Source organism: Quercus robur, chromosome 6, assembly GCF_932294415.1.
Source record: "Quercus robur chromosome 6, dhQueRobu3.1, whole genome shotgun sequence".
In the NCBI taxonomy this organism is placed as follows: Eukaryota; Viridiplantae; Streptophyta; class Magnoliopsida; order Fagales; family Fagaceae; genus Quercus; species Quercus robur.
The window spans coordinates 11,017,875-11,031,847 of NC_065539.1; the positions used below are offsets into that span (position 1 = coordinate 11,017,875).

Genomic DNA, 13,973 nt, shown 5'->3' on the forward strand with positions numbered 1-13,973 from the left:
TATATATATAGATTAGTGCACCTCATTATTCTTCTAGTTGATGTGGAATTCCAAAACCAATGAGAAACTCTCTAAGCTTCTCCTATCCTAAGCTAGACTCAAACATAGGGATATTTGCTTCCACATTCCATTGAAATGGTGATGTGATCTTCATTTGATAGAATTATTGGCATCCTGAAGGTGCTTTACTCCCAAATTTAGTCATAGATTGATTGTTGAAGCTGCCAGTTCCATGGATGCCAAAGTATCAAATATTTTAACGATGGATGTTGGTATCGCACCCTGCTAGATCAGAAGAAACGAGACTCACGCAAGCAGGCTTACCAAGGATACACTTGGCTAATGTAGATTTTGTGCAATGGGTAATTACTACACCTGTCCTCTTGCTTGGAATGAAATTAGAGTTAAACATTAAGTATGAAAGTTGATTTGGCATCATTCATCCATTCCCAAGCATTCATTTATCTGTTAGCCATTCTAAATAGGGTATCAACTAGAGAAAGGCTTAGAATATGGTTATGCTTGTGATGTGTTGTGTGAGTTTTGTAGAAACAAAATTGAGAATCGAGACCACCAATTTTTTTTTAATGTTCTTCATTAGAAGGATTTAGTCTCAATTGCTGCTTGGTTTCGTGTGATAATTCATCAAATTGACTCCTCTTGGTCTGCAAGTTTCCAGTGGGGTCTTAAGAAGCTTGAAGATTGGAAGGTTTAAAGCAACTTTATACAAGCTAATGTGGTTGCATTGCAGCATAATGCCAGGGTATACAACGGCAATATTTTATCAGAAGAAGCTATTATCAAGCAAATTAAACACGGTGTAAGATGAAGTGCTAGTTATTGTGAAGCAGTGCCAAACACTTTGTGTAACTATGCTTGTATGTGCTTAAGAGGAAGGTCTATTGGTAAAATGGTAACTGCCTAGTATTGTTGCAATTGCAGGGTGTCCTGCTGTGTTTTGAGTAGGGCAGTATGCTGTGTTTTGAAGTTCTTCTAGTGTTATAACCATCTCTAACCAGGTAGATTTGAGTCACAAGAGTCTCAATTTCGACCCACGTAAACCCAGGCAAAGGTCATATTGGTTGAAAGATGCAACTAACAATAAGTAGAATTAAATCCAAGTACACCCGTGTCCATGTGACAGCATCAGATCCTATTCATGTATAAGAGCATCCACAGCAGTGGAGCTAAATTTTTAGCAATTTAGCTCCACCAAAAGTTACTTTATCTATTTTAGCTACACATATACTACAGCAGTGGATCTATTTTAGCTTTCAACACAATAAAATAATATATTCATCACAATAAAATAATATTTCTACTACAATAAAATAATAATATTTTTACTACAATAAAATAATATATCATCACCATCACCACCACAGCCCAAACATCCTCCTCTACCACCACCACCGGCCACCAGTCCACAGCAGGAAAGAAGGAAAAAAAAAAAACCACCAACCCAAATCGAACCCACAAATCCACAACCACCACCGGCCACCAGTCCACAGCAGGAAAAAAAAAAAAAAAAAACTCAACCCAAATTGAACCCACAAATCCACAACCACCACCACCACCGGCCACCAGTCCACAGCAGGAAAAAAAAAAAAACCAAATCTCCGATCGGCAACGTGATACAACCATTGACGGCGTGAAAGAACCAAATCCACATGCAAGCACTCCGCAGCAGTCCACAGCAGGAAAAAAAAAAAAAAAAAGCCCAAATCTCCGATCGGCGGCATGATACAACCATTGGCGGTGTGAAAGAACCAATATCCACATGCAAGCACTCCGATCAGCGGCGAGCTCCATGGGTTTCCCAGTCAGGCACTCCGATCAGCGGCGAGCTTCGTGGGTCGGTGATCGGAGTTGAGAGAATGAGACCGGAGTTGAGAGAGTGAGCTTGAGTCGAGCTTCATGGATCGGTGACCGGAGTTGAGAGAGTGAGACCGGAGTTGCAGAGTGAACTTGAGAGATGAGAGTGAAAGAGAGAGAGAGAGAGAGAGAGAGGCATGAAAGAATGAAAAAAAAAAACGGAAAGTGTATTATTTTAATAATCCAACCGAATAAAATATATATATATTTTTTTGCTCTCAGCTACAGTGCACATCTATATATAGATGTGCACTGTAGCAAATCATCTAAAATTTTAGCTTTTGCCTCCACTGCTGCAGCGTGAGTTTTGGGTGTGTGGAGCTAAATTTTAGCAATATAGCTTTATACCTCCTCTGCTGTGGATGCTCTGTAGGATGTCCAATCTAAATTTATAGATACTTACATCATCCATTCCTCCCCTTCAATTTATTCGGCATGCATTAAAGCACTACACCATAATGACATAGGTAAATAATTGCTTTCAATTACACCTAAATGAAATATAGAACGAACACCAATACAAACCCACATTTAGCATTTAGGTATATGTCGCAAGTTGTCAAAGTCATATGTACCATTAACATGTGTTTTCCTTGCTACCAAGTGCCTTTTGTTGGGGTGCCTTGTATTTACATCTAAGCATCAACTCACTTCCTGAGTACTGAAATTTTGCAATCACTGGCAACGGCATAAATGCCTTTCATAATAGAAAGCTAGATAACAAACACAAGCCAATAATAACTTGTAGCTTTGTTTGTGAACTTTCTTTTATTATTTTCCTTTAGTAATTTATCCAAAATAGAGATGCGTGAACTAATCACAAATAAATTGCAATCACAGAACTTTAAATGGTAATCCACACAAAAATTTGTAGAACCATGGAATGATTGTTCAAAAAGGAGTAGAATGCACCAATAATATGTGAAAGATAAGACATATCCTAGATAACTTCTAATGGGTTTATTGACTTTCATTCTCTCAATTTCCATAGATCTAGACCATGGTTATATTAATTACACGTGTAGAAAAATGATAAGGAAAATAAAGTTGCAAAGAAAATGGCTATTCATTTGAAAATTTTGATAGTGTAACACTTTAATCTGAAAGAGCCATGTTGATCTCACACATCAAAGGTTAAAGAAAAGAAAAACACCTGTTTTAGGAAGGATGTCACGAGTAAGAAAACAAAGAATTATATTTCAACTATTAATAATAATAAAAAGGGGGCAAAGAAAAAGGCAAAGTTTGATGGCATATCCTTGGCAGTAAACAGAAGTAAATGATGAGCCATGTTAGTCTAAAGTTTACCAAATAAAGCACAGGTGCTTGATTTCTCTTCCTTTTATCTTTTTCTACCATTTTATCTTTTATTTTGTGTCTGTGTGTGCGCACGTATGTGGTACAAAAGGTGAAAAAAGAAAAGCAGGTAAAGATTTTATAAGCAAGGGGTTTTTTTTTTTTTAAAGATCAATTCCCAATAGATTAAAAATACAGAAAGGGAAGCCACTGTGACTGAAAACTTGTATTTCTTTTTTCCTTTTAGGGAAAAAAATGGTTTAATGAAAATAATATATATATTGAAAATCACTGATTTTTTTTTTTTAAATGGTTTAATGAAATACTTATAAATGGAAGACTAAAAAATCATTCTGACCTCATATATGAATGGAAATGACTATAGATGTGCAAGCTAGAGACTAGGGAGATTTGCAACTGCAAATATTTTAATGATTATTTAGTAATTTATCTAACCTTCTTTTTCAAAACCTACAGATTTTGATTGAGACTTGGTCACAAGGGCTTGAGGACCCCTTACAAAGAAGCTTTCAGAGTCATTTTTAGTAGGACTGGAGATCATGAAAGTAACATCCTTTGACCGACCCATTAAATGAAGTCCAGAAAAATGATCACCCCAGATATCATACGTATATTTATCCCCAAGCCTTGCCTTTTCCTCTGTTTGCCGGTTGTAGAGTTTGGACCCAGGAGCTCGAGCATGTGGAGCAATTTTAGAGGTTGAAGCCAGAAAAGGGGAGGAGTATAACACATCAGGGGCAGCCCTACCATGACAAGGAAAAGTAGCAGAAGGCAACAGTACAGGCTTACTAGTAGGTTTTCTGGATGCTGAAGGTTGCTCTTGAGTAGAAAAGAACAAGTTGTTACTGCTTTGCTTTGCAGGAACCTTGGGCTCCAACATGTTTACCTCAGTAGCAGATCTAGGAACTCGATTCTTCAGACACAGTCGGTCTGCTACTTGACTACATGGATACCTAGCCTCACTAGTTTGTTCCATATCAGGAGACAGCGGCCGTGTACGTTTAGGTGTTACAGATGTGACTGGAGACAAGGGAGATGAAGGTGTGGAATTTCCACTCTGACTACTAGACACTTCAAATAATCCTGTTAATTTGGAAAGAGCACCCTTTCGCTTCTTTCGCCTTCTTCCCTTATCTTTTCCAGTTTTGACTGTAAGCTTACCATGTTGGGATTCTTCTATCATATCAGAATTCTCAACTTCTACAGACTGTGACAGCAAAGAGGTTGGAAATGTCCTTTCCTTTTGAGTGTCTAGGGAATCATTTGTTTGTTTACCATTTTCCAGAGTTGGTCTCACATGTTGAGCAGTCATTCCCTGTTCTGGGATCCCACCCTGGCCAACCGGAAATCTACCAACAGATGCCTGCAATGAGTTTTTGTCTTCCTCAATAGACGTTAACAGACTATCTATCTCATTGGACACAGACAAGTCACCATTTCTCTGGTTACAATGCACACGAGCAGTTTTCCCTGCCTTCCTTAAATTAGTAGCAATGGAACCCTTCTCGCTCTTGCATAAATAATCCTGCGAACCATAGGTTATTATCACCTGGGAAAATAGGCAACAGAACACCAGTAACATCAAGGAAACAACAACGAGGACTGCTACAGAGGCTTTCTTCACTCTCATCCAGAAAACTGATTGATTACAGATATTGAGCATGTGCAGGGGAAGACGTGCCTTCATGGGAATCACAAGAATACCAGTAGCCAAGCCCAGTTCAAGATCTCTATGTACCATGGCTGCAGATAAATCAGACTGGTATGATATCAGAAGCTTTGTTGATTCCCCAGGTTCAAGAGAAAAACCTTTACAAGTATGTACCATAAATCCATCCATCCCACACTCTGTTCCAGAAACTTCAATTTTTCTCACCTCCAACGGCAGGTCTCCAGTGTTCTTGGCATAAAGCTCTTTCGAGAATGGCTGTGAACAGGCATTAATTGTATCTTCCATCTGAACTAAAATGTCTGGGGGGGAGATATTCAGAGGAATTGACAAGTTGAGGTTAAACTCTACACTCTGAACAGGCTGAGACCCCTCCAGCAAGACCAAGGAAAGTGACCCTCCAAATCCCCTCAAAGATAGCCACTCCACACCTGAAAGATTATTCCTTATCAGAGCTGAGCTGCTCCACCCACATCGATTTGAAGGTTGGAAGAAAATTGGCCCAAACAATGCTCTACCATAAGGATGAACATAAGCCTCAGTTAGCGCACTCTCTGCCATTGAGAATCCATATTTTGCTGGAGAAGTCAACTCATTATGAACCAAACTACCTGATGGTGGCTGTGTGAAACCATCTGGGCCCCTGCATTCATCAATAATCTCTCCTGAGTTAAGGATAAGCTGCATTACAACTGGCTGCTGGCTGGGATTTTTTGCAGTGATCCACTTAGAGTGATGACTTCCAACCTGGACCATAGGGAAGAATATCTCTTGATCATCAAGAACAGACATACCACTTATAGTAGCTTGAGATTTCCAGTTCCCTAGAACCAATTCATCAGCTTCGGCTGCGTCCAGTGCCTTCAGACAATAAGTTCACAAAAGCATCTAGGTTATTGTGAATATAGACCAAGTAAGAATACATAGCAAGAAAACAACATAACTTAAGCATTAATATTCTCAGTCTGTAATGCCTACATTTATGGGTAAAAACTTGCTCAACCAGAAAGGAAGTAAATACAACAACAATAACAGCAAAACCTTTGTCCCAAACTTTTGGGTCAGTTATGAATTCTCAACAAACTAATTGGGGTTGGCAACATATATTCTAGGCTCCTGTAACAATTAGACATGGCAACAACAACAACAAAAATATGGACAGGCACTCATAGACCTTTCAAAACCGGAGTTTGGATGTTACCACTTACCATTTCCACGCATTTTGCTCCATCAAAGCCAAATAAATATAATCCAAAGAAAATTAATCAAAACTCATCAATTCATTCTTCTTTTATTTTTCAAGATTCTTTCAGTTATTAATAATAACTTAAACGAAATCAAATATGTGCAGAGATGGATGGTCAATTTTTGAGAGATTACATGAATAATTATTCCTGCTTAATTCTAGGTGGAATACTGACAGATCTAAGAGCATCCACGTCAGTAGGTGCAAATTTTCCTTCTATTTAGCACAAAAAAACCTACTTTTTCTATTTTACACATCCAATTTTACAAAACACCCACATCAGTTTATCTATTCTACACATTTATTCAATAAAATATTCATTTTTTTACAATTTTTTATTATTCTCTCCCTCACTGCCCCTCTCTCACAGACCCAACAATACCAACGATCTCTCCCACACCTAGCCACCATCATCACCCACCCAACCAGCATCATCAAGGAAAATCAACCCACTCAATCCGAGAAACAAACACTCAGAAACTCACTCAATCTGAAACCCAGTCAATCGACGCCATCGACGCTCTACTCTCATCACCAGCTCAATCCGAAACTGGCACGATCAACTTCATCACCAGCTCTGGTCTCATCACACCCATCGACGCACCCCAACTCTGCTCTTCGCCGTTCTGTACGCCGGTCCCATACTTGAAAAAAAAAAATGGACAAAGTCGCCGTTGAAACCTGATGAAGAAGACATTTTTTTTTTCCGATCAGATCTGAGATGAGAAGAGAATGAATTTTTGCTTTCTCTTTTTTGTTTAGTTCTCTTTTTGAATGGCTTTTATTCTCTATTTTATCAAATGATTTGATCAAATGAGGAAAAGGGAGAGTGAGGGTTTGATGATCGGCGGCAGTGGAGGCATGGTTTGATCGGCGGCAGCGGAGGAATGAGGAAAAGGGAGAGAGGTGAGAGTGAGGGTTTGATGATCGGCGGCAACAGAGGCATGAGGAAAAGGGAGAGAGATGAGAGTGAGGGTTTGATGATCGGCGGCAGTGGAGGCATGGTTTGACCAGCGGCCATGGAGGCATGAGGAAAAGGGAGAGAGGTGAGAGTGAGAGCAAATGAGGAAAAGGGTGAGTGAGGTGAGGTGAGAGCAGAGACAAGGATAGAGTCAGGTAAGAGTGAGAGCAGAGACCAAGAGAGAGAAAAAATTATTAAAATATTAAATACACATGCTACAGTAACCGTGCACTGTAGCAATTGTGTATTTATACACAAGTTTACACCCACTGATGTGGGTGATTTTTTGCTCAAATTGTGTAAAATTAGTTACTTTTTCCATTTTGCACATTTATGCACAAGCTGATGGGGATGCTCTAACATACCCAAAGTAGAATGAGGTTGCAAATTGTATTTTAAGTTTTATGCATTAAAAGGAACCTGCCTGATGTAGTGCAATAATGGGCCATGTAATTTTGAGACAAGCATTTTAAGTGAGATCCTTGGAAGTTTAAAAGTAGTTTGGGAAGTTGGTCTTAGTCAATTGGTCCATCATGAGTTATGTTTGGAGCATTGGAAGTTGTAGCAATAATGGGATAGCTGTGTCTTGACTCTTGGGCTATAGAAAAGGTGGAGATATGGAAGTCTTTTTGGTAAGCCTTTCTGTATTGATTATGTTGTCTGTTATGTGTATGGTTGAGAATGGCCCCCCTTATCGTCTCCTTCTGTTGTTTTACCTCTGAATTTTCTAATTCTCTCTTCTTCCCTCTTCCAACCATATCACTACAAATCCTGAAACACATCTCAACATTTCAATGTTTTTCTTGTTCGTTCTTCTTTTTTGGGGGGGGGGGGGGGGGGGGGGGTGCGGGGAGGGGGAATTTTTACAAATGACATCACTGAAAATAGAATAGGGCCAGAGAGAAAGAAAGAACTCCTATAAGAGGAACGAGAAACATGAGCACAATGGAGAATAAGTAAAAAAAACTGCTAAGATAACAAGAATGAAGGAACTCTAGCTGATACAGTATGAGATACTGAGATCCCACACATGATCTAGCTATCCACTCAACAATGAACCCACCCCAGAACTTCTAAATCTGGGCCACCAACAGAAAGTATAAACCATTCAGCAGTACCCATAAATTCTAATATAAAACCACGAATGACTTTCGTTTTATTAGCACAATACAGAGTTTACCTAAAATGGTAAACCAAAGTTATGATTTCTTCACGCATTAATTTTCTTTTCTAACATTCTCTTTGTAAGAGTTATTTTGTGCTTGTCTGTCTTAAAATTACAACTGGTTCATACCAATGCCTATCTATACCTTGCCATTGTTTCTATTTGGTCAGTGGCTATTGAAATGATTACTAACTCATACCCATGCCTTCCTACACCTTGCAGTTATTGCTATTTGGTAAGTATGCAGCGGTATGACTACCTAACATCTAGGTTAGTGGAGACCTTTGGGCACTTCTTTTAACATGTATAGTGGAGAATTTTGTGCACTTCAAAATTAATAGTAGAGATAATCCCTTACGAAGGGAAGAAATGGGCTAAGGTTTGTAAGCCAGTGCAGGTTGGGAGGCTAGGTATTAGACGTTTGAGAAGTTTCAACTCTGCCTTGTTAGGCAAATGGTAGGGGAGGTATGGCATGGAGACAGAGGCTCTATGAAGGAGGGTTGCACGAAAACTGTCTAGTGCATATGGTGTTAGCCTCAGGAAATTCATTAGAAGTGACTGGTTGAACTTTTCAAAACTCCTACAGCATGATGTGGGTGATGGTACTAGAGTGAAGTCTTGGGAGCATGCGTGGTGTGGGGATTGTACCCTCAAGGAGGCCTTTCCAGAATTTTATCGAATTAGTAGGGCAAATGATTCTTCAATAGCAGAGGTTATGTGCTTTTCTACTGTGAGGATTCATTGGGATGTTCAATTTTTTCATTCAGTGCATGATTGAGAGCTAGAATCGTTGGTTTTTTCTATGGACATCGTCTACTCTTTGTCTGTGCAGGGTCTTGGTCCTAACAAAGTTTGTTAGAAGCCAACATTGAGGAGAGGTTTTGAGGTTTAAGGATTTTATCTTTCTTTATACCCTCCTACTATCATACCCTTGGAAAATGGTGTGGCAATCGAGGCTTCCTCCAAGGGTAGCTTTCTTTTCATGGTCTGCTTCTTTAGGTAAGATTTTAACAATATATAACCTTCAGAGAGGGACTATTATTCCTCTTGATTAGTGTTATATGTGCAAAAAGTGTGGAGAGTCTGTGGATCATCTTCTTCTTCATTGCTTCATAGCATATGAGCGGTGTCTTTGGTGTTTTGTTTGGCAAGAAAGGAATGCTAAAAGTTTCGAAGGTTGTGAATGGTCTATGCTAGAGCTTAAGTCATTTTTCTTTCATACTCTCCTTGAATGGAGTTTGGGTCTGTCTCATTTGTCATGTTTTTCCCTTCCTGTTTTACTTGATCGTCATAATTTTGGTTCCTGATTTTTGCCCCTATAGTACATTCTGAATGTACTCGAGTTAGCTATGATTTTTAATAATATTTTAAGTTACCTACATTAAAATAAAAATAAAAATAAAGACTTCACATCTTGCTACTACACAGAATCAGTGCATGAATCTTAAAGAACTTAAAACTTAACAAGTCGCAACTCTAGAAATTGATCAAGTTCAGGGATGTAATAATGCTCTAAAACATAGTATGGCATTTACTGATTTATAGTTGACATATAATTCACGTGAACATCAATGAAAAACAAGACCAATACTTGACAGCAGGAGAAAAAAATCTAAATGCATCTTCCATATGTGAACTCTATGGGCATTAAAATATATTTGAGAGGAAGAGGATAATTATTAATGTTTAGCCATGCTCGTTATATATATGCACACCCTGCCAGCTACTTAACAGGCTTTGAAACAGCCATCTATCTTCTTCGTTGTGTATGACATTTCCAAGCATTCATGGAGCATTATGTCAAAATTTTGCATCCCAGCTCAAATCTGTGATTTTTAATCTACTTATCAGCTTAATGCTGTCCAATATACATAATGGACTAAGATGCAATATTCTTGCAAGAGAAGAAATGTCACAATTTTCAAATAATCAAGAAACGTCTGCTTACTCATTAATGACAAGACAATGCACAGTCAGTCTTTTGCACTGAATCAGATGTAAAGAATTTAGAAACTAGAGCAAACTTGGAACTGATCCAATGCCAAAGGGATTCATCAACCATAAAGGATATGTACATATAGATATACAGGGGTACAATCTAAATACCTTGATATCTGATGGCGAATGCATCCCACTGCCCAAGGACCCTGTCCTCGTATTTCCAGATTCGGCCTTTTCAGACTGATACTCATATCCAACAGAAGAATTCAACTGATGTCTTAAACAGAAATGGGTTATGTCCTGGCAAGGAATTTCAATCTGAGGACTACTTGAGTCATTTGTCAGTATGAGTAATTTACAGTTCCCGTATATATTGGAGATTTCAGGGGAAGAATCACGCAATTCAACAAGAAGGTCAGTACAAGTAATCAAAGCAACTTGTGTGATGGTTCCCGGGAAAAGTAGTAAGCCTGCCTCGTATTTGATGTGGAAAAGTTTAGTGTCTGAAACTTCACTAATCTCAACAAAATTCAACAAGTAAGACGCACCATTTCTCAGAGACATAGCAACACCAGTAGTTTCACTGGCATCACATGACAATAGAGGCTGAAGAAATGCTGACACAGATACTGAAAGATCAGTGTAGGCAGCTTTCCGATCTAATTCAGCTTCAAGAGGAACCATAATTGTATCAGACTTGTCTAGTGAAGACCTTAGCAACTGCATACAAAATCCACCAAAAATTCTCCCCTCAGAATCGGTCGAGAAGTCTATCTCTAAGACTGTCTCAGTGCTACGAGGATCAATCTCCCACTTTCCATGAGGCCTCATTGCCAAAAGAGGCAAACCAACTTCATCACTTTTCACAACCAACTGATCCTTTTCAATTGGCAAACCAAGGTCATCAGAGCCCTGCGAATTTTCCATGCTACAAAGCACTTCAGTATAATGGGAAGAATGCCCTAGAGAAACTGAAATCCACGCAGTTACTTCCTCCACATGAAGGGTTTCATCAAAGGGATTGAACAAAGACAAATTCTTGCTCCACCCTCCACCAGAAGAAACATCCAGGCCTATTATAGGCTGAATTTCATAAGGTGACTCAATAGCAAAGCCCTTAGCTTGGACTAAGAAACCACCAGAGCTTGTCTGCAAAATCAAATGAGCAGAGGACAAGCCCAACCATCTAGGTAAGTACACAAAACAGATTGAAGCTACTTCACCAGGTCCTAGCAAAGTCTCACTAAAATTGCATGGATAGAACTGAAAGTCCGTACTGAATGGTTCATAGACATGTAAAATGCTGTCATTGCACGTATTTGCCACGGTCAAGAAAGCTAATGAAGGAAGATATAAATGCTTTTGTCCCCAATCCAGTACACTAGGGTTAATTTCTACATTGGGAGAGGAAGAACCATCAAAAGAACCTGCTTTGGTGGTCATCTCAGATTTCTTTTCTGGCCTAAATCTCGTGCCCTTCTGATTAAGTAAAGATCTTCTACAGGAAGAAATATAATTTTGATTAGGACTATCAGCTTGAATGGATGATAACTCATTAACACCCTCTCTGGAGTTTAAAGAACAAGAAACAATCCCTCCTTTCAATAACTTAAACACACCATGGTCCGATGACCAGCTCTTATTACCCGCCCACCCGCTATCCTTAGTAGATTCTTTCGAAGCATCACCAGCTTTGTGTTCATGTTCTTTAGAAGAAAAACCCGGTAATGTTGAAGGGAAGCAAAAAGATTGGGAATTGGCACAAACAGTCCCAGCATTTAAGTGGGTCCCCGGATTCCCATATCCGGAACTAGTATCACCAACACCAATATCCAAAAACCCAACATCATTTCCATCTCTATATGACTCACATGCATCATGATCCACCGACTTGAGCACCCCATTCATGGAGCTTGGTCCACATGTAGCTAAGCTAAAAAGGGTATATAACAGAACCACTATAATTTGAAATACTCTGACTCGGTGAAACAGTCCCCTGAAAATAAAGTGTCATAATCACATATAATGTAACATGTGAGAACCCTTTGCAGTTTACAGTAACATTACAAGTTGACATAAAAAAATAAAATCTTAAAAGGACAACTTGCATTACTAAGAGGGGGCCAATTTTCACTTTCTATTTCTGGGCATCCAAACAGAGCGGCGGGGTCAATAGATAAAATTAATATAAGACTAATTAACAATATCAACATGATGCCAAGAAAAAAAATTTAAAGAAGAGAGAGAATGAGTTGCATTAGCACACGATTTGCTTAAAAAATAAAATTCCAACCTTTCAAATATATTTATTTCTATAAAATAAAAAATAAAAAATTACTCAGTAATCACTATTTATTGATACTACATGTTATATCCATGTGATTTTAATTAAACTAAAAGATAAACCAAAAACGTAACAAAAAAGCAAACTAGCAGTAAATTAATATACCAAACAAACCCTTTAATTCCAACAATTTTGGAAGTGATTCTTATCTTCACTTTGCTAAAAACCTAAAAAAATACAGCTCAAAAATCGCTCCGAACTTTAAAAAAAAAAAAAAAAAAAAACATAATAAGTAAATCCGATTCTCAGTTAAACCCACACGCTTAGCTCAAAATCAGTTAAAACTTAAAAGTCCCAAAAAAAAAAAAAAAAAAAAAAAAAAAAAAAAAAAGCCATTTCCCGAACCAAACAGCTCCAAACGAAACCAAAAAAGCAAAACAAATTTTCAAAACTAGAAAACCAAAACCAAAAAAAAAAAATTCTTTTTTTTTTTTTTTTTTCCTTAGAAATCATCAAAGTGATTTTACAAAACAGAGAATCGGAAACAAGGAAAGTTAGAGAGAGAGTGTGAAGTGATAGAGTTACCTGCGGCGGTACATGGAGAGTTGAGCTCTGATCGTTAGGGTTTCGAAGTCCATGTTTGAGCAGGAGAGAAAATCATCTGCTGAAATTTTTTTTTTTTTTTTTGGTATTTATTTTCTATATTTAGGCTGGCTTTGAATAAGAGTGGGTTTTTTTTAGGAGCTATCTATGATATAAGCAAGAGAGCACCACCTGATAATACCGAATTAATGGCATCTCTCAGTCAGAACCAACCACACTGTATAGAGAGAGGAATTTGAGAGGGAGACAAAAACTAAAAATGACGTCAACCGCACTGGTTTAAATGTGAAATTACTTATATGCCCCCTACACGTGGTACTTGTCCATGTATTTTTCTTTTTCTTGGATAAACACTGCACACGATTTCCTTGGTAGGTTTGCTTTGGTATTTTTAACAAACTAGTACATTATCTTTACTGTTCTATTTATTAAACACATCTCAGCAATTTCTTTATTTTATGGTATGTAATAAAATGCTTGGAATGTAATAGTTATTTTTAATCACTTGTCAAATTCATCCTCTTTCTCTTCTTTTTTTTATGAACGAAAATATGTGAGCAAAGATGATCATTGTGGTGGACCCTTATGGGCGTGACCATTAAATCTTTCTCTTCTTTTCGATTCCAATCATGAAAACTAAAAAATTTTGACCTTCTGGAGTTTTCATTAAAAGGTTGTGCGCAAGAAAAAAAAATGAAATTTTGAAATTTTGGAACAATATTATATCTCTAAGGGTTCGTCTGGATTGAGAAAAAATGGAGAGAAGTAAAATAGAGTTAGCCAAAAATTAGATTATTAGCTAACTCTATTCAACTCCTCCCCACTTTTCCTCTCTCCCTCGCTCTCAATCCAAACAAACCATAAGGTGAAAATTTTTTAAGCGTGCAATCATTTTTTAATGCACGTTTTATT

General features: G+C 38.0%; 1 protein-coding gene across 1 annotated transcript; it reads right to left on the minus strand.

Annotated features, from left to right (window-relative positions):
- Positions 1 to 3,573: 3,573 nt before the first annotated feature.
- On the minus strand, positions 3,574 to 13,280 carry LOC126732734 (uncharacterized). The gene is made up of 3 exons (XM_050435729.1): positions 13,044 to 13,280; positions 10,340 to 12,170; positions 3,574 to 5,722 (listed from the first exon to the last, which is right to left on the minus strand). Exons 1-3 carry the CDS (start codon positions 13,094 to 13,096, stop codon positions 3,623 to 3,625), a joined length of 3,984 nt encoding a protein of 1,327 aa, XP_050291686.1. The 5' UTR covers positions 13,097 to 13,280; the 3' UTR covers positions 3,574 to 3,622.
- Between the last annotated feature and the right edge of the window lie 693 nt (positions 13,281 to 13,973).